This window comes from Manis pentadactyla, chromosome 16 (assembly GCF_030020395.1).
Source record: "Manis pentadactyla isolate mManPen7 chromosome 16, mManPen7.hap1, whole genome shotgun sequence".
Classification (NCBI taxonomy): domain Eukaryota; kingdom Metazoa; phylum Chordata; class Mammalia; order Pholidota; family Manidae; genus Manis; species Manis pentadactyla.
In genome coordinates, this window is record NC_080034.1 from 9,493,680 (window position 1) to 9,514,411 (window position 20,732).

A 20,732-nucleotide genomic window follows, 5' to 3' on the forward strand; every position below is an offset into this window, starting at 1 on the left:
AGGAGTAAAACTGGCTATTCAGGCGAACTGGAATCCGTTTTCTTCTGAGTGGCTTCTCTGCAGTTAGCCATCTGCGGCCCTCTGTCCCATTCGCCAGCAGGCCTCGCAGGGGCTGGTCTGGTGCAGCAGAGCCTCGCCGCCCGTTTCACAGCGTCAGGCCGGGCGCAGGGCTTCCTCCACTACTTGCCGTCCACCGGGTGGCCCAGCAGCGGGGCTCCTCCAGCCCCTCTGACAACCAACTGGAAAAACGCGTAGTGTTCCCAGTTTGTTTTCACAATAAAGTGATCGTTCTCTAAGGAAGGACGTGCTCTGCCTCTGTCCCCCAGTCTCCCTTCACCTCGTCCTGTTACTTTGGTGAGCCTGGAACTCCTTCACTCTTCTAGTTTTGTGGAGCTAATTGGATTACGTGCCACCCATCGATTTTAGTGGCAGGTCTATGCACAGCTGAGCTCTGCAGGGGTTTCTAATGATATCACGCCTCACCGGTTTCATACACTGTGTTTTGACACATGTAATAACCACTGTGTCCCAATTCTCAAATAACTTAGGGTGACCCTGGGAGAAGAGGACCACCTGGCCCCCCTGGGCCTCCAGGACCCAGTGTAAGTTATTTGCAGTTTGAATTTCTCTGTGTCTGAGAGTTGAGATTAGAGAAATCTAAGAACCTGAAGTAGAAGGTACTGTTGACAGAGCCATGGTCCTAAAATTCCAAAGTGGCTACCAGGCGTTTCCACCCACATGGACTGTGGGTCCTTCTAAGTCAGAAAAATAAAGGATCATAATAATTGAAAAGATGGTTTTCACAGGGAATGGCTTGCTCATTTTATTTGAAGTCCTTTGATGCTGTGATTTCTCAAATGCTCGAAGCTTGGAGGTATCGAAGGAATATTTCCAAGTGAACTAGTATTTATGAAGGATTTATACAGTAAGCAATTTAAAAATGAGTTTAAGTAGGAGATAATTCATATTTTTAATTTATAATTTGGAGTTCCCACATCTTTTATTCTCTCATTTCATCTTCCTTCAATTCCTTGAAAGAAATAATCTACTGTAATTTCAGGTTCTCCAAAAGAAACATATGCCCAGGAGTCAAGTTTTTAGAATATTAGCACATTATATGTTGCTATTTGTTCCTTACATTTTATTGAATATATTTATTATATTTTTATCCAATGAGCTTTCTATTATCAATGGGTTTGAATTAAATATTTAACTATATTCTTAACTTTAATATTTTCTTTACTTTTAGGGAACAATTGGCTTTCATGATGGCGATCCATTGGTAAGATGTTTTCCTTTGAACAAAATACAGGTTTAAGTCAAATACCATGTAATCTTTAGATGAGTTCTCTTTAAGATGATCTTGCTGGAATATGCTGTATTTCCGTTTTACTTTACTCAGATGGCAGAGCAATCCACAGCACTAGGGGACTGGTGGGTTGTATATACTCAGGCTGTAACTGTTTTTCATTATAGAAATTCCTTTGCTTTTCTGTACTCATTCTACTTTCTGACTAATGAATGCATTTCACCAGAGCACCCCAATTATAGGAGAGAGAAGTCAGATAACTCTGAGGCTTATTTTACGTAAAGACTAACGTTCAAATGATGTTGGTAAACTGCACTAAATGCAGTTTTGGCTGATTCAATGAAAGGAGATAAACCCCAATGTAGAGCTATTCCGGCAGAGGGGGAGGAGAAGCCGATCACGGTGAGGTGCAATGGGTTGTCTGGAAACATTTTATTTCTTTAGTAAATTAAATCTGAAATAACTATGGCAAAATATTAACATGTATTAAACCTGGATGGTGGATGCATGAGGGAAAGGTTTTGTTATGTGCTGTTTTTCTGTAAGCTAGGAATATTGGAATATTTACAAGTTTCAAAATGAAATAAAATATTTTAGTTTTTCAAAATAAAAAAAGAAAAGGGTTATGTATTAGAGTTATTACATGGATATAATGACATTGGAGCTCTACAGCTGGAATCCCTAAAAAAAACCCCACCATTGTTATAAAGGTAGTAAAGGAGTAGTAAAAAAAAAAATCATTGTCGTAAAGTAGAGGCTCTGGTTTATGCTCTCTGTCTTTGTCTCTCTCTCTGGCAGTGCCCCAATGCCTGTCCACCAGGTCGCTCAGGCTACCCAGGCATACCAGGCATGAGGGTAAGAGAACAATTTCAGTTTTTTATTTTCAAGAGTTATCCATAGGAAAAAAAGGAGCTTTCCTTTAATCAGTGGCCTTGGTGCAGAGACCCCACTTTAATGGATGAGGCCAGACTGTGTGCACTTATTCTGTGGCTTTGTCTGCAGTGTTTATTCAGTCCTGGGAGTTCTGGCTGGTGCACTGCTGGGGTGCCCCCGACAGGCCCTCCCACCGAGACACAGGTGTTTCCTTGTACAGCCCTCTGTTCTGGGAAGGAATAAAAAAAACTTAAAACACCAAATTAAGGTTCAGAAATTTTTGTCTTACGGAGGGAAAGCTTTTCTCCTATGGAGGGGATTGCACACATGTTTTAGACTGTTTTAGTTTAAAAAAAATTGAAAAAGCTGAGCAAAATAGGCAAGAACAGAGGCCCTCCAAAAGTGTTGTTCTCTCACTCTGCTTTCATAATCACTTTACAATTTCTCATAAAAATAAAAAAATAAATGCCATGTGCTGGAGTTAAAAGGCTCTCTCTCTCTTTAGTCTATGAGTCTGAAGTGATTTTGAAAAATTCCAGAGCCCTGGAGTCCCGCCATGACCTGAAAGGCTCCAGGGCACTGCTTCTCCAGTAATGGTTTTCTCTATAACGCAGGTTTTTAGTGGTTCCCACAACTGCTCACGATCTGGGCCTGAACTAGTCCCTTATTTTCCCAAAGCCTTGTGCCCTTGGAACAAGTAAGGCTCTGAGGCTGAGAGCTGTGACAGGCTGTCCTGAAGTGCTGCTTCACGTTTGCCTCCTGTTATACTGCCCAGAGCACACGTGCGCTTAGAACAGGTGGCCTGACCTGTTCTAAGATGGGGATCATCTCATGCTATGCAGCCTTCACTGACTGCCCTTCAGAGATTTCCCTGCGTACTTCAGATAGTCAACAAGAAGAGGCAGCCGGCTGTGCATCTGGGAAAGTGCCCTTCTTACACCCGCCCTTCTTCAATGTCCAGGCGGATAGGCACAGAGGAGGGGGAGGGTCTTCAGAACAGCCTCTGGAGAGCAGAGGAGAGCCTGCTGAGCTAGACCAGGGCTGCCACCTCTGACAGTAAGCTCTTGATGCTGGAGAAGACTTAATGCTCTTAACCCGACTATGAGAGGAAGTGTGGGATGGAGGGATCTAGGAGCCAGCAGAGAGTGAGTCATGTCGCTGAACCAGGTAACGAAGCCTTGTTATTTTAGAACAAGTGTTTCTCTATTAACTAAAAATGATACTTATCATATACAGTAGTCATGTAATACATGCGGTGTTATTAGAGCCAATTAAGGCAGTCATTTTCTTTGTGACATAACCTTTTTCTTAGCAGCACATTGACACAGATTGAGGGAAGCAAGATCACCTTATGAGCCTTCTGACCATTTTCTGCACCAAACTCAATATGACTTTTTATTATTTGTTTGTTTGTTTTTGCATTTGTTAGGGCCATAAAGGGGCTAAAGGAGAGATTGGTGAACCCGGAAGACAAGGTCACAAGGTAAGGAAAATGGGCATGGAGTGGGTAAATTATGATTAGGAGTCAGTGATCTCTTTAATTACAGGAACTAATAAAGCATGATGTTTTGCTCTTCATTTTCTAATGATGACTGACAAATTCTCAGTAGCTGCAGCAATATTCGGATTAAGCATAATATTCTAGCAATAGCCCTGTATAGTTTCAGCCTGGTTACCCCTTGCTTTCCTTTTCAGATCCATCACGCTCAGCTCTTTCCCTTGATGCTTTGGAAGGTCAAATGTTACTCAGCTTACTTTTCCATTCCATGGAACAGGCTTTTCTGACAAGTGTAAAATTTTATCACAAGTTTGGCTGAGACTAGCAAATGGAGAAGTTGGTAATTTGCTGACAGCTTCTCATCTTAAGCTCTGAAATAATTTGTGTGTTTCTGACCTCATTTCAATAGAATTTAGAATTTTGAGAGACCTGGAAGTTAGTGATAGGACTAACGTGCTCTCGTCTGGAGAAATACGGACTCCAGAGCACACCTTGAATTGAGGCTGGCATGCCCTGCAGAAAACCAGGGCTGAAATAAAGCAAAGTGACTTAATGCCCTTTTCTCAGCCACTAGTGTAAATCACCTTTAAGTGTCTAAGAGTTTGACTTCCTGTATAGAATTTTTGTCCCTGTTAGTTCTATGATGTTTTACAAAGTCCAACTGTTCTTATTAATGCAGGTCCTCTAGACGTTGTTGACTGTGTCCTTCTATACCTTCACTGGGTAGCGGCAGAGATTAGCCATTTTCTTTGGAATGTAAGGCCTTGAGAAGTTATTAATATCAGCAGGCATTAATATCCTTGAACTCCTTAGCTGCAGTCAGTCTGTTGAACAACTTCAGATAATCAGAATGAATGAGCCAATTTCTGTACCTATTACAGTTTGGACATTTATTTCTGAAGTCTTTTATTACTGAAGCTCTGAGTAATTAAGGCATTTTATTTGTCTGGAGTATAACAGCTGGGTCTTTGATGTTAAATTGGAGAAAATAGAGAAATAAATTGAGTACTTGGAAATTTTTCTGCACGCCGATTCCTCCACTGAACTTTAAAATTTATAATTAAAAAAACTCAACCAATATTTGTTAAGTATCTGCTGTATGAGAAGGTTCATTCTAAGTGTTGGGGGCACAGAAGTAAAAAAACATGTCTAATTACAGGGGACTGGCTTATGACAAATCCGTATAATGGATTATTATCTAACCATGAAAATAGGTGTGAAAGAATATGAAATTTAACTAAGAGATAATTATGAGGCAATAAGTGTAGTAAAATAGATACAGCGGACTTGTATTATTTTTGATGCTAGGAATCCCTTTCTCTGTCTTTCGGTTGCTGCTTTGCTTTGTGGAACATCTACTCCCCCAGCCCATGGGGTTTGGGGGCAGAGCTGTCAGGGTACTCTCCGCTGTCCACATGAAGCCAGTATTTTTGATACCTATACAAGTTAGTATCTCGACTATCAAATATAGCTTGGTCTCCAGTGAAGAACCAGCAAACTGTTTTGGATTGTTAGGTAATGGGCCAAAATTTCCACTGGAAGTTATTGAAAACTCCTTTCTTTCACATTTTGTGTCACTTAAAATTTTCAATGGTATCTTTGAAAATGGACCTATGAAGATAGAATGACAACAGCTCATTGAAGAATAAACCTTGAAAGGGCTAATAGGTCTCCTAAACTATAAATTGAAAGCATAAGGATGTATGATAATCATCAGGGAAGTGCAAATCAAACCACAGTGAGATATCACTTCATACCAGTCAGAATGACCACTATCCAAAAGATAAGAAATGATCAGTGTTGGCGAGGATGTTGAGAAAAGGGAATCCTCCTATGCTGTTGGTAGGAATGTAAATTGGTGCAGCCACTGTGGAAAGCAGTATGGAGGTTCCTCAAAAAACTAAAAATAGAAATACCATACGACCCAGTAATTCCACTTCTAGGAATTTACCTGAAGAAAGCAAAATCCCTGATTCAAAAGACACACGCAACCCTGTGTTTATCACTTACTGCATTACTTACTGTAGCCAAAATATGGAAGCAACCTAAGTGTCCATCCACAGATGAATGGATGAATTTGTACATATATAAAATGGAATATTATTCAGCCATAAAAAAGAAATCCTGCCATTTGCAACAACATCGATGGATCTAGAGGATATTATGCTAAGTGAAATAAGCCAGGTAGAGAAAGATAAATATCTTATGATTTCACATACTGTGGAATCTAAAAACAAAAGAAAACAGAATGAACAAAACAGCAGTAGATGCATAAACACTGAGCAGAGGCAGGTGGTTACCATTGGGGGGTGTTGAGGTGGGCAGGTGGGGAGTGTGAGGGGGGTAAAGGGGCACAAAATTTTTCTATCATAATATAAGTTGGCTACAGGGATAGTAGTACAGCATGGAGAATATAGCCAATGATTCTATAACATCTTCCAGTGTTGACAGATAGGAACTACACTCATGGGATTGAGGATTTAATAGTATGGGTAACTGTTGAACCACTGTATTGGATATTTGAAACCAATGTAAGATGGTATATCGATGATACTTCAATTAAGAGAGAAAGCATAAGGATGTAGAATTAAGAGGCCAGGAGCCTGAAGTCTGCATTTGGATTCACAATTGTGCCTCAAATTTACTGTACAATTAGTAAAAATTTTTAACATTGTTTATGAATATAGGAATAAATAGTCAATAATATTTCAGTAAAATTATAGTGGATTGCTAGTCTTAAATTTATAATTTACTTCATGGGTTTTGATTAGTTGTCTGCTGTTCATCTACTGGTGAAGTATTTCAATCAACTACATTACTCTTAAGGTTTACAAGGATCTATGGGAAAATATCCCAAACCCTGCTAGCGAAAAGTTCCAGTGGTCATAACAATCTCTGTTAGAATTTTTGGGAAGTACAAGTAGCATTTAAGTATACAATGTGCTGATTATCCACTCCATGAGCTGGGTAATTCACTGGCTTTCCCACTGGGACAGCCTCTCCCCACTGTCAATCATATGTTTTTATGGAATATAATCTGAATATAATTATGAAGCGAAAAACCACTGTACAAGACTCTTATAATTCATTCAAAAATCAAGTATAAGTGATTTAGGCACAACTGAATTATTTGTATTATGTGCCTAAATGTTCTATATGAATACTGCTGTTAAATTTTCTATATTTCCTTGTGTGTGCATGTGAAAGTCTCTAAATGTTAGGAATAATCTGTGAATCAAGAACATGGGTGAATTGAAACATGTAATAATAGAAATGGATTCTTATTTGATATTATGTATGTAATATTAAAAATTACAAATTTTTCTCACTATTAATTTCAAAATTTAAGATACCCATTACCATAGGAGATGTAGGGCCATATCTGTTGTAAAAAGTGAACCCTTCTCTGAGGGGAACTAACCTTTTTTTGGAGTCAAGAAAGTAATATTTCTGTAAGAATAGCAGTTGGATTTCTTTTTGGAGTATACTAACATTTAAAAGTATATCAGAGGTTATAATTAATATTAAAAAGTCAAAACAATAATTAGTTAAAAAGCAAAATGGAAGAAGATTCCATTGGCAATATAGGTACCAAATAGTCAAAATGCATTAGAAGAAACTTAAGAAACTTTTGAGACGAATATGAAGATAGGAACACAACTTCATTGATGGAAAGAAAAACAAAAAGAAAAGATTTGACTAAATAGAAATACTGAGTTCCAAGATAGACTCATTATTGTAAAGATTCTAATTCTCCATATGAATCTATTAACTCTAATGCCGTTCTGATACAAAGCAAGTAGTATTTTTGTGAAGATCTGCCCAACACTTCTAAAGCTCATCTGGAAGAGTAAACATTTAAGAAAAACTGGAAGAAAAAAAGAGAGTAACTAAAAATGAAAAATAAATATAAAGCAATTCTCTCTACTTGAGATTAATTTCAATAGTTAAAATATGTTATTGGCAATATCATACAATGGATCAGTAAAACAGAATAGGGAACCTAGAAACAAGTATATTTAAGAATTTAGTGTCTGTTAGATTAAAAATTTCCAGCCTGTGTGGAGAGACTATTATTTGATGAATGATATCGGAGAAAGTGGCCAGTTACTGCGAAAAAAGAATTCCACCTTATATTTTGTATCAAAATTAATTACTGATAATGAAATATCTCTATGTAAGAAATGAAACCATAAAATTAGTAGAAGAAAACTATAGATGACTATTTATATATATTGGGGGTAGAGAAAGCTTTTCTATGAGTGATATAAAAAGTTTAAACCACAAAAGGAAAGACTGATTTAAATACATTTTAGAAGTCACATACAGTACAAAAATTATAGTGAGAAAAGCAAAAAATGATAATTAAGTAATACTGTAGTTTATGGAAAAGGTCACATAGTATTATATCTTCCTAATACCCTTTGGCCCCACAACACACACACTTGTAACAGGAAAGCCTACATATTCTCTCTCTTTTCCCACCCCATCTTTAGAAAAGCATCTAAAAACTTACTAGTATTTACAGTTGAAAGGTGGGATTTGGGTGACTTTGTATACCTTTCTGTGCTTTCTGAATATTCTACAGTTAATGTGGATTACCCACATAAAATAACTTAAGAAAGTATAGTAGAATAACTCAGCGGATACCAAAGGGATTTAAAATATGCTCAGTTAGCCAAGCCTATTTCTGTGTTCGTTTGTTAGAATAACACTTGGTGTTTCTGTGTCTCATTAGGGCGAAGAAGGTGAACAAGGAGAACTGGGAGAGGTTGGAGCTCAAGGACCTCCAGTAAAGTATTTTTTAAAAATATTTAATGAAGATATGCAAATAACTCTTCTTTTCCGCATGACTTCTGGAACCTTTTCTATTTAGCATTTGGTTTAATCGTTTTACATTAACATGATATTCTGTATTTTTCCACCAATCTAGCATTGGGAAATTACCATTGCTTGAAAACAGGAAAGCATCCCTTTGTACCTTCAAGCAGTATTTTAACAGAAACATTCTACCTGTAGTTACACACCTTCCATTACTAGATTTCAGGGCTGGGCAGCCTGAAAACGGATACCGAACACAGGAAGATAATGTGTATGTTTTACGTTCTGTGGTCCTAGCACATGATATAGTGAGAACATTTCATATACCCTGCGTATGATCACCACTGGATTTAATATAGCTTATGCCAGAATGTAATCAATATAATTAGAACCTTCTTAATTGCTCATAACCATGTCTTTCTAATAGGAAGTTGGTGCTTCATGCTTTGGCAGATTCCTGCATAATGTACAGAGTGCGGTAACTTGGGGCATAGACAGACTTCAATTTTAAATGTTTGTTAAATCAGAATATATGTTACTTTTGTATATAAAAGTGGAATTGTTACATTATTTTCTTATCATAATGAGTAATAATTATGGAAACAGTAGTCTCAGAATATTCACGGAACATTGCAGCTAGCCAAGGGATGGACTGTGTCAACGATCAGCTCAGGTTCTAGTCTCAGAAACTGAAGAGTTGGGGAGACAAACCTGGGTCACACCCACTTCTCAAGCTCGGCTTTTGCCTGCATGACTGGCCTTTTACAAAGTGCCCAGGGAGCTGTGCAGATTACCGAGAGCTTAAGGGAAATCAAGCCAAAGGAAATGAGCCAGAGAATCTGTCAGACATGGCCTCTGCTTTTAAGCCACGTGGGAACTTTAAGGCGCTCTGGTGGAGTCTAAGGTGTTTGTTCCGGAAGCTTGCCTTCCCTGAGCCTTTGGTATGAGACAATAAGGAGATAGGCTAATTTCGTGGGTGGGAGATAGAGATAATTAGCATAAGACATATTCCTTTTTTTTTATCTGATGAAAATTTGGTATAAATGATGTTATTTTTAAAGCCATTTCCACAGATCCTCAGAACAGGATTTTGCAAGCACTGTTTTCAAAAAGGGCTTTGATGAATCAAGGATCTCGGTTGGGTGCTGCGTGGACCCGCTCAGGTGGCCCACTGAGGGACAGTGTTGTGCTTGCTGACCTTCTGGTGTTTGGGAGTCGATATGCCAGAATGCTTCAGTCAAATTCACAGACTTCCCATTTTTAAATACGTATCTATAAAGTAATGCACAGATTTTGAAAAAAAAATGCTTTTTAACTCTTATACACAAGCTCTGTCCTTCAAAGGAGTCACATCAAGAGAGAATATGTGACATTCTTATGTCACTGCTGTTGACTCAAATATTCTTGGAATTCTTTTTGTAGAATTACCTTCATAAAGAGCAGCTTTCGTCTGACATGGCCACATCTCACTTCATCTCCTAAGTGGGTATCCTAAACTGGGTCCTCTTCCCATTTTAATTTCGGACCATTCCTAACTGATCTACGTGGAATTTTGATGGACCTCGATATGCAATGTTGGCCGTGGAATTCCTGCATTTTCTCTAAGTGAGGGTGCCAGGGAGGAGGCTGGCCTAGAGCTTCTTTGTCTTGGGCTAGTTCCAGCACACAGTTAGCTACCTGCTCAGAAGTAGCCGCTCCGTGTTCCTGGCAGTTCCCCCACCCACCGCTGCTCCCAGCGCAGCACCCCGGTGCCCCCATCGCAGGATCCATTTCTGGAGGGCCAGAGACTTGAGAATGGTGACATTTCAGTACTGACAAGAATCCTAGAAATCACACCACACACCCTCATTTTTAGGATTACCCATTCCTGCGCCTCAAATGGGACAAGATGGGTCCCAACTGCTTCAAATCAGAATTCAGAATGCCATTATGATAGAGATGGTGTAATGAACAGTGACTCTTAGTGGGTAACAAGAGACTCCAACTCTATTTACAGATCATAAGCTTTTGTGGGCTAGCCTGGGAACCTAGCCTTTGATGGCATCCATTGGTGGGGAAAAGTTATTCCAAGATTTAAAATCACAACCATGTTACATGTAGCCAAGTTGCAAAGCATGAAGGAGGTGGAATGGCAGTGTATTCTGTTTATGTGAGAAATATATTACATAATTCTTGTATGCCAATGCTATTTTTTTTATCATCAGTAATTATTTCAATTCCAGGTTTATGTAAGTTTATAGGATTTAAAAAAAAGGTTTACCATCAGAAGAATTCTGCCTGGATTTTTCTTTCTACACTAGAAAAGTTTGTCTATATAATGTCACTATGTCTTAGTACTACCTTTGGTTATGATGAAATCCTTCTTCAGGATCGACTTTTATGGTGAGATAAACAAATGTGGGCTCAACTCAAATAACTCACTTTTCTTTTTTTGTTTCCAGGGAGCTCAAGGTTGGAGAGGCATCACTGGTGTAATTGGTGCCAAAGGGGAGAAAGTAAGATGATGATCATGACATAATGGCAACTGTATAAATACTCAAATTTCTGGCCATTTAAAAATATCTTCTTGTCAACAGCACTACTTTTTACTTTTTCTTTAGAGCTATGTATATGTTCGGTTAGGTTCTCATATTCCAGTTATAAGCACAGATGACAGTAATAAGTAGGATGCAGGATACATATCACGTATTATGTAATTTAAATTATCTCAGGTAAACAGGAGCAGGCAGGACTGTCATATTTTATCTCTTTATCAATAACAATAGTTAATACCGATCGCACTGACATAGTAGTACCTGGAGAGCGAGGTGAAGGAGGGCAGGGTGGAAAGGGAGAGGCGAGAGGGGGCAGGATGCCCCAGGGCCACTAAGGGCCACCCACAGCCCTCCTGCCCAGCGGATCCTGAGCTCTGCCCTCAGCAGAGAGCAGACCCTTGGGGCTGGAGTTCACCAGCGTGTCTTTAGCCTGGTCTCAGAGGCCAGATTCTCCTCGCATTTCCATAGCAGGGCACCTTGAGATGCTGGGGGTGGGGGTGGGTTCTAAGAGGAATAAGCACTTTGGCAAGGGTGCTATTTATTGGGAGAAATGAACAAACAGACAGCTGAACCATGCAAACAAAGAGACACAAATTTCAGGCGGGTGGTATGAGGGGTGGAGACCCGGGAAGGCCAGCCTTGCCACACCCTGGGAGGGCCCCCGAAAGGAGGTGGGGCTGGAAGGATGCGGGCCTGGAAGGCTGGGGCTTTGCTCGGGGTGCTGGACAGACAGCGGGTGTTGGGCTGAGTGAGCACCATCATCGTGAACAGTGGAAACCTGAATATTCATGATGTGCTCAGCAATGTTTTTCTTGCTCTGTGGGTGGGTGTACGGGGGTGTGTTTAGCTTCTCTGTCAGATTTTAAAAGAACAGTCACCATTTCTTAGAAAGTAGGCTAGGAAGCCAATTTGTGAGTTCCAGAAAAGAACGCAGAGCACTCTTGCCCACCACCACTTCTGAACCCCGCCTCATTCTCTTTGGAACCTCTACGGCTAAATGGTGTCATTCCACACAGAACGCAGAGCCTTTTATTACCGACTAAATAAGAGTAACCTGCACATTATATGTGCTCAATAAATAAAATTAAATCTTTTTTTTTTTTAAAAAACAGATGCACAATATTTTGTGAATTGAAGGAATAATTTTGTGAATAATTTTTTCAATTTCATTTTTTCCCAGCCTCTTCTAGGTATTCTCATTCTGCCAGTTTTGCTCTTCCATTTCCTCCTGATTATTTTTTTTCTAAAAACACTGTATTTCAAAAACGTTTCCTCTTTCTGTATTCATTTGCCTTAAGTAACTTCCCACGTGTGTCTCTTCTGTTATTCACTAATAAATCCCATTGATTTTGAAGTTGCTGATACCTAAGGCCTTTGCTTTCTCTAGGTTTAAATCATCTCCTAAGTTTTGTGACCCCTCACTTTGAAACCAGTCGCTGTTCTTGATATGCTCTTTATTAGATGTATTTTTCTAGTTGGTATTTTTCATAATTTCTCATTTCCTCTGATTTCTGTCAAACTGCTTTCAATAAAAAAAAGCTCTTCTCGTGAACTCAGACCGGTGGAGTGGTTACCTAGTAACAGCACTTTGGGTCTGAGCTCATGCTGAACAGCAAGAGAGAGAGAGGGAGTGCATCAAAGCCATTTCTATCCGGCAAAGGCCGGGCTCTGTGGTGCCGTGGCTGCATCTGTGATCTCTGTTTGATTCTCCCTATGTCTGAACCTTCTATCAAAGGTTTTCTGATTTTTAATTCTTCCTATAGATGTTGGTCCACCTGGTTTTCTTGACCTGACATCTATCCAATACTCTTTTGACTGTTTTCCATTTATTTTATCAACTCCCCATCTCAACCTGCTCATTAGGAGAGGGCCTGCTGACTCTAGTCCCCCTTCTGCCTCATTCACTTAGTAGGTGAGAAAAAGATGTAAAGAAGGGGGTTATATTCCTCATGTAGCTTATGCAGAGAGCACTCAAAATCACTATATTTTTGTTTTCTAATCATATTCTGGTTTTTATATTGAAAATAAGGAGGTGATATGTACAATACATAGCCAAGTTGGAGTTAATTTAAAAATAATTAGATTTATAAACCTCTGTAGTTCTTATGCCATCATTGCTTGGTAGGCAGGGAATCTACTGTTGAGAAGATCGATCACTTTATACAGACTGAACCTAACATCTATCCAGGATGGAAAAGGAGGTGATCAAATCCTTATTACAATTTATTCTTCTGAATAACATGGCTGGATTCTGGTTGTAGATCTTGGTGGAAATGCAGTCCCAGAAATCCGCCCCCCACCAGCTGTCGGGGCTGCAGGGTCTATGGCACAGATCCTTTGGCTGACTCCTCCTCTTCATTGGTGTATCCCCCCTGGGATTCCTGAGCCCCTGGATGTTGACCACCAGCCCCCTCCCAATAGGTTTGCTCGGTTCTCTAGAAAGGCTCCAAGGTTTCAGTTCATGTCATCAGTCAAGAATGCATACAAGGTTAACTAAAATACCCAGAGAGGTACCAGCGATTGGGTGTAAGTACTTTCGGCGGGATGAGAAGATGTAAACTAGTGTTTTCATATCTGAACTTTCTGATAACATTCTCCCTGGGGTTCACTGATGAATAATTATATATGAGAGATACAAAACCTCCTTTTTATCTGACTATTAAAGTTCTTTGGAAAGACTGAGGTACCCTTTAAAATATATGATCTGACCTTAATTTCATTTCTTTGTCTTGTTTCTTTGTAAGGGTGCTCGGGGCTTAGATGGAGAACCTGGGCCTCAGGGTCTTCCTGGTGCACCTGTAAGTAGTTGTCCTTTCACAAGACCCAATGATAGATATTTTTTAGCAATGATCAATGTTAGAGTTTTTGCTGTGTGTGTGTGTGTGTGTGTGTGTGTGTGTGTGTGTGTGTGTATACATGCACGTATCTTTTACAGGTGAATAACTGAAGTGGGAAAATAGGCAATAGTATTTGTATTTTTTAAATTTTTTAAAAATTAAGACAAGTGTCTCTTGGGTACAGAGAAATGTTCTTCTGACTTAATATGGGTTTTATTTTTCTTCTAGGCCAAGTCAGATTGTCCAGTTTTCATGTTTTCTGTGTTTTCCTTTCATTTTGGTTGTCAGGATGCTTAGTCACAGTATCTCATGTCAGCTTCCTGGCAAGTTCTATTCTTGTCCTTTTCTATGACTCCTGACCTCATTAATCCCTATTTTGATGGCCATATGTGCATGTGTCATTATTGAAGGATGCCTCACACCTTTTCTGGAAGTAAATAAACAAAAGCCACTCACTAATAATCACCTATACCACAGAAAAAGTAGAAAAGGTATAAATAAAATAAAATTTCTAACTCTTGAGGTCCTATGGTCCAGTGGGAAGTCCAGAAGGTAACGAAACAACACATTATAGGGTCAAGCGCTAGAGCACGTGTGAGGTAATCCTGCAAGAGGAAGGCTGGTCTCGAAGCCACCCTGGGGGGGAGGGGTGCATCACCATGTGGGTGGGGCGGGGCGTGTGCCCTCAGTGCCTGGAGGGGAACGTTTCTGTTGAGGAGATGAAATTAAATAGGCAAGGTAAGAACCCCACTATGGAGAGTGTTTATGCCAATCTGAGCAAATTTGAACTGAGCCGGTAGCAATAGGAAGGCGTTTGAGTTTTTAGATAAACAATTCAACAGAAGCTATATTTTAGGAAGATACCTCCTCTCATTGATTATCACTATACCATTTGTTAACATTAGCTGGATAATTTTGACAGAAACCATTATTGTTGATTAGGGAATTAAATAGACTGGAGAAAAGGTTGGCAACTAATCCAAGCCTCAACCCCCCGTGATAGCCAGTGAGGTTAGCCGATATGAGATACAGATGCTGATGTCAGGGTTACCTGCAGGATGCGCCTTAATTTCATTATACCTGTACCCACATCCAAAGAACTCAGAAGCACTATGCATTGAAAATGAAGTCAGTGCATGCAAGTCTCAGTCATCCCTATGGCAGTATCAACTTTTAAGACAATATAATTTTCATAAAAAGATCTCTTGAGCTGGGCATCCATGAGAGAGCAAAGCCATTGGGATGAACGAGCGAGAGCAAGGTATATGGATGGTGTTTTATAATTTCAAGAGTCTATCAGTAAGTAACTTCAGCGTATATTAACAAAATGTTATTTGCGTACAGGGTGATCTGGGACAGCGAGGACCTCCGGGGGAAGCAGGTCCCAAGGGAGATAGGGTAAGTTCACATTAGTGTCAATCCCTACAAGCATGGGCTTTTCCATGTCATCTGCTGATTACGCTTCTCCGTCTGATGTGTCCTAAGAATTGTGGTAACTAAGCAAGTCTTGTCTCTCTTTCCCCTGCTGCCCTGCAGGGGGCTCAAGGTTCTAGAGGAATTCCTGGCCTCCCTGGGTCCAAAGGAGACACGGTACGTCCTGGGCTATAGTCATCAAGCACATTTTCCAAAGTGATTATTAGCTTGTAGTAAGACTTTAGAACATTATGAAGGGAAGGAGAGTGGACGGTGTCTAAGAGACGGTGTGTTTCCTGGTGTGTCTTTAGGGCTTGCCGGGCGTGGACGGCCGCGACGGGATACCTGCAATGCCTGGGACAAAGGTAACTGTGTGATTCAGTCTGAGAGTGAACCGGGCTGTCTCTGCCCTGGCCAGCCAAGCATGGAATTTCCATTACTGCATTTTGGGTGATTTAGTTAGCTGGTTTTGGCTTTTTTCCTCCTTGTAATTTCTTAGTCAAGCATCAGTTCGAAATACTTATTAGAGTGGTACGTTTGTTTGCTTGGTTTCAGGAACTCAATAAAATTGCCCCATTGATGAAAGTAGACTGGAGAAAATTGTGTATTTTGATTGAATTTATGTTCTAAGTCCTATCCCATTCCTCCACCCTCAACTGGATCCCATTAGAAAAGTGCATGTAAGGTCAGCTGAGGGATAATCCTGCTACTGAGAACGTCTGTGTCCTTCCTCTTCTTAAAAGAAATACAGCAGTTCACACAGGTGCAATGGTGCAATAAAAACTTCTTTTTCAGGGTGAACCAGGGAAACCCGGGCCTCCTGGGGATACAGGATTGCAGGGGTTACCTGTAAGTATTTGATTCCTTAAATGATTACTGGTGTATATACATATTTTGAAGAGAGGAATTTGAGGGAGAAATGTTAACTAATTCGGTAAATTCTGGGGCTGACATATGCTTTAATTTTATACATTTACAGTTCTGCATTTGCATTGTTTATGTTTTTCTCTGAATAGTTATTTCTCTAAAACAATAATAAACTTTAATTTTATATTTTGGGTCCTTCTTCTCTCTTTAGTTTACTTACTCTTCCTTATATCGTTGTACTAATCCTCAGGTATGGGCCAGGGTTGTACACCGCCTCCTACTTAAACAGTTCTGAAGCTCTTGTTAGTGGGTTGAGCCATAGAGGGGTGACAGTATCCTCAGGGAACCACGTGAGATACAAGATGTCATTTTTTTGATTATGTGCTCTTTTGAATTATCAGCATTTCTTGGCATCAAGGTGGCTGGACGTTCATGTGGATCATACCACATGTGTCCTTAGCTCTTTGAGGGCAAATGCCTCAGGTTAATAAGGGATCCTTGGTAATATTGAAGTCTGGCCTCCAATTTATTATGCTATCTGACATTTGAAAAATAATCAGTTGGAGACTATCAGGACTCCCAGCTTTTTTTCTGAATAGTTATTTCTCCAAATACGAAATCTGAGACCCCACATTCTCCTGCCATTCCATTTTTGGACTTGAAGCTTAGCATTTTTTGATTCATCCTTGTTTTGTTATGTTGTACATGAAATCATGCCATTAAGAGCTCCTGTTGACTTGAAAAATAGCACTGGATTCTAATTTGGAAGTTCATCCTTGGAAAATGACTTTGGTTTAGAGGTAGAATTTGCTATAAGGGTGTTTCGGAGTTAACAAGGCAGCTACAATGCAGTACTGCCATTTACACTGTGGGTAGTTCTGTGACTGACCATTCAGAACTGGGGGCCTAGGGAGAACTGCCCTCACATTAAATCTTTGAGGTTACCGTGATTCTGCCAGGACTGGCATCTCACCGCCTCTCAGATGGGGTGATTAAGCCCATGTCTGTGTGTGTTCTTTTAGGGTGTGCCTGGCATTCCTGGGGCAAAGGGTGTTGCCGGTGAAAAGGTAAAAGATTAAAACGTAATGGCTTTCTGTATTTCTTTTTGCTTTTATTGGTGTATTTTATTCATCATTTCTAATATTTCCAAACTGCCTTTTATTTTATATTTGACCTTAAGGAGAAATCATAAAAGCTTTAATGTTTCAAATGCTAATCTCTTGCAGCTGCAGAAAGAATTCTTTGACAAAGTGTTGTTATTTAGACTTGCTTCTTGAAAGTGTCATCCTTTGCCAGTATAATAAAGCAGAGAAACTTTTATTGTTCTTTACCACTCAAAATAAGGAAGATATTATTAAGCCATAGAAATTATGTCAGTAAATATTATTAAGATGATTAGCTTAAAGTAAAAAGATATTATGCATTTTGTTCATGTACTGATCAACTGGTGCTTATATTCTAGCAAAAAAAAAAAAATAGGTGAAAGAAAAAAAGTAAAGGGATAAAATACAGCTTTACTTTAAATTAATGGATAAAATGTGAAAAACGTAGAAATGGGTCGCTATTAGATTACATGGCTACAGCCCTCCAATTACAGTGGTCTGCGGCATCTTGAGCAGAGATGTGCCCTAATAAGTGGACCACGAGAGACAGACGGCAGAGAAGCGCATTCAGGCACGCGCTTCCCTGAGGCTTGCTGGCAGTTTTCTCAACAATATTATCTTCTTATTTCCTCGTGTTCACAGGTTTCTTTATAATTTTAATAGTGTCAATGTCAGGTAAAAGGGCTTTAAAAAATGTATTGGAGGTGGAGATGGTAAAAGAGAGACATATAATTAATTTTGTGAAGAAAGAAAAATCCTTTCATAATCTTGTCCAGCTAGAGACCTTCATTTTTTGACATCTGACCTTCAGGTTTGACATTTTGACACTTGTCTTATACTTTTGGGAGTTACAAAACAGTATCCTAAATCTACAGAACTTTGATGTATGTACCAAGGGAGAGATTCTACATCCTCCCAGATTATAGATGTGTAATTGGGAAATTAAGGCTCTTTAAGTGTAAGAAATCCTCGTTCTGGAGGAGACAGGTTGGCCACCATGCTTACTAACCCAAATTACTTTGACTGTTTCATTCTATCCTTAGGGCAACACAGGTGCCCCAGGGAAGCCTGGTCAGTTGGGAAATTCGGGCAAACCGGTAAGATGCCATCAGTTACAGTTCCTTGTGTTTATATAGCCTGTTGTGATCACTGAGCAAGGGACGAGGGTGTGTTAACCTTTTCTCTGCCTGCCTTCCTCATACCAGGGCCACCAGGGGCCACCGGGAGAGGTGGGGCCGCGAGGACCCCGGGGGCTTCCTGTGAGTACCCCTTTTCTGGAGAACCTTCCAAAAAGGTTTTGAGCATTCCTCCATTCATTCATTCCTTTACTGGGTGTTCTTCCATTCATTCATTCATGTACGATGCCTTCTGATGTCTGGGCATGTGCTAGTCCAGAAAGACAATGACATGAAAATGGCATTTAGATATGCAATATGCTCTTTTTTCTTTTCAGAAAGTGGAAACAAAAATGAAGTGTTAAAAAAAAACATGATAATTCTTTCCATGTTGAAGGAAATATTTTGGTGTGATTAAAAGAACAACTTTACTGAGGTATCACTCATATACTATAGAATTCACTCATTGAAAGTATACAGGTCATTCATTTGTAGTGTATTCACAGAACTGTGCAGCCATTACCATGGTCAGTCTTAAAACATTTTCTTCTCCCAGAGGAGAAACTCTTTTTTGGGTATTCACTTGCAGTCACGTCCCCGCAAACCCCTCAGCCCTGGCAACCACTAATCTACTTTCTGTCTCAATAGATTTGCCTGTTCTGAAAATCAGATATGAATGGAATCATGCAATATGGGGGGTTTTTAAAGACTGGTTTCTCTTACTTGGCATAATGTTTCAAAGTTCATCTCTGCTGTACTATGTATCAATCAGTACCTCATTCCTGTATATTGCCAAATAATATTCAATTGTATAAATAGACTACATTTTATTCATCCTTTTATCCACTGATGGACATTTGGGTTGTTTCCACTTCTTTTGCCATTATGAAGAATGCTGCTTTGAGTATATTTCTACAGGTTTTTGTGGGGATATAAGCTTTCATTTCTCTTGAGTACCTCCCGAGGGGTAGAACTGCTGGGTCATGCAGTAATTCTGTGCTTAATCTTTTGAGAAACTGCTGGACTTGTTTTAGTGCACATGTGTAAATGTGTCCATTTTGCAGCCAGCATAGCAATGCGTAACTTCTTGTCAGATTCAGTTTAACCCTTAGAGAGAAACTGAGTAGGAAATTAAACATTATGCATTTAAAGTTAACTTAAAAAAATTCTCTCCAGCCTTCCGTTTAAGTTCATATTATCAAAGTTGACTGGGTAACAAAAAGAACTCCAAGTGAGAACATAGAAACATTTCCAAATCTCACAGTTACTTCTTCTAAAGCATTTCTTGAGCATGTTGATGAGGATTTTTATGCTTCAGGAAAGTGAAATATCCCAGGTGTCTTGTGACACAACAGTAGAGTCTTTGTACCACTCACAGATTCTTGTTGACTGACCTCTACCAGGGGATTTCCAGGAGTTTCTCTGCAGCTCAAGGAACTAGCTACTCCTCCCCAATATGCTCCTTGCTCATGGTCTCCTCACTTATCTTTTCTTATCTCTTGCTTGATGCCTGTGAGTGTCTTATTAAAATACTCTTCTTAAACAGACTGTCAAAGCAACGAGGCTATAACCACATCACATTTCTAACACAATGAAGATGCCATATAACTGGTCCAGGAAGACTTCACAGCGTGGGCGAGGGGCCCCGGGACTCTGAGCGCGCTGACGTGATGTCCGGTGTTCATTCTGTGGGGCAGGAACCTGAGTCTGGGTGAAGGACACCTGCTGTGTGCCCGGACCATGCACTCCACACAAACGGTGCCGCAGGTGCGGAGGGCTTGGCGCCTGACCAGTTCAGCCCCGCGGGGTGTTAATGAACTAGAAGCAGCACTGCCAAAGGACACTAGTGTGTGTGGGCAGGGGTGGGGGGTGGGGTTAACCCTCTAAAGTGAGGGGAGGCAGATCACAAATTGTGCCTTTGCAGGTTTTGAGCTTGATTCAGGTTTCAATTTTTGAGTTTCTGTGAGAGGTCAGACTCCCCCCATTGCTCCTGTCACGGAGGCGCAAAGCCTTGGTGTTCTTCTTCCTTCACATTTCCTCTCTCCAGCAGCACTGCTGATTCTCCTGCCTCCTGTCAAAGGTCCGTCTTACCTGACTCTTCTTTCCTGAGCCCACTTCCGCCCCCCCTGGCTCACATCAGCAGCAGTTGCGCGGATTGCTCCACTCGCCTGACGCGCCCCCAGCTCCAGGCCCCCCTTCCGCCGCCAGGTCTCCCAGCAGGTGCTGCTGGCCTTTGGGCTGGGATAGTTCTTTGTCCTCCAGGGTCCCTGCACATTGCCAGGTGTCTGGCATCAATGACCTCCGCCCTAGAACTTGAGTAGTGTCCCCACAGTCATGGTGCCAGACAAAAATGTCAAATACA

General features: G+C 40.3%; 1 protein-coding gene across 2 annotated transcripts in view; it reads left to right on the forward strand.

The window, feature by feature from the left end:
* The window catches only part of COL9A1 (collagen type IX alpha 1 chain), an 82,513-nt gene that overhangs the window by 30,140 nt on the left and 31,641 nt on the right, over positions 1–20,732 (forward strand). For both annotated transcript variants that reach the window (XM_036916250.2, XM_036916251.2), the window contains 14 exons: positions 549–602; positions 1,250–1,282; positions 2,108–2,164; positions 3,612–3,665; positions 8,419–8,472; positions 10,943–10,996; positions 13,780–13,833; positions 15,217–15,270; positions 15,409–15,462; positions 15,597–15,650; positions 16,081–16,134; positions 17,175–17,219; positions 18,299–18,352; positions 18,461–18,514. In XM_036916250.2, the coding sequence (XP_036772145.2) occupies positions 549–602; positions 1,250–1,282; positions 2,108–2,164; positions 3,612–3,665; positions 8,419–8,472; positions 10,943–10,996; positions 13,780–13,833; positions 15,217–15,270; positions 15,409–15,462; positions 15,597–15,650; positions 16,081–16,134; positions 17,175–17,219; positions 18,299–18,352; positions 18,461–18,514 (729 nt within the window). The remainder of the gene's footprint in view (positions 1–548; positions 603–1,249; positions 1,283–2,107; positions 2,165–3,611; positions 3,666–8,418; positions 8,473–10,942; positions 10,997–13,779; positions 13,834–15,216; positions 15,271–15,408; positions 15,463–15,596; positions 15,651–16,080; positions 16,135–17,174; positions 17,220–18,298; positions 18,353–18,460; positions 18,515–20,732) is intronic.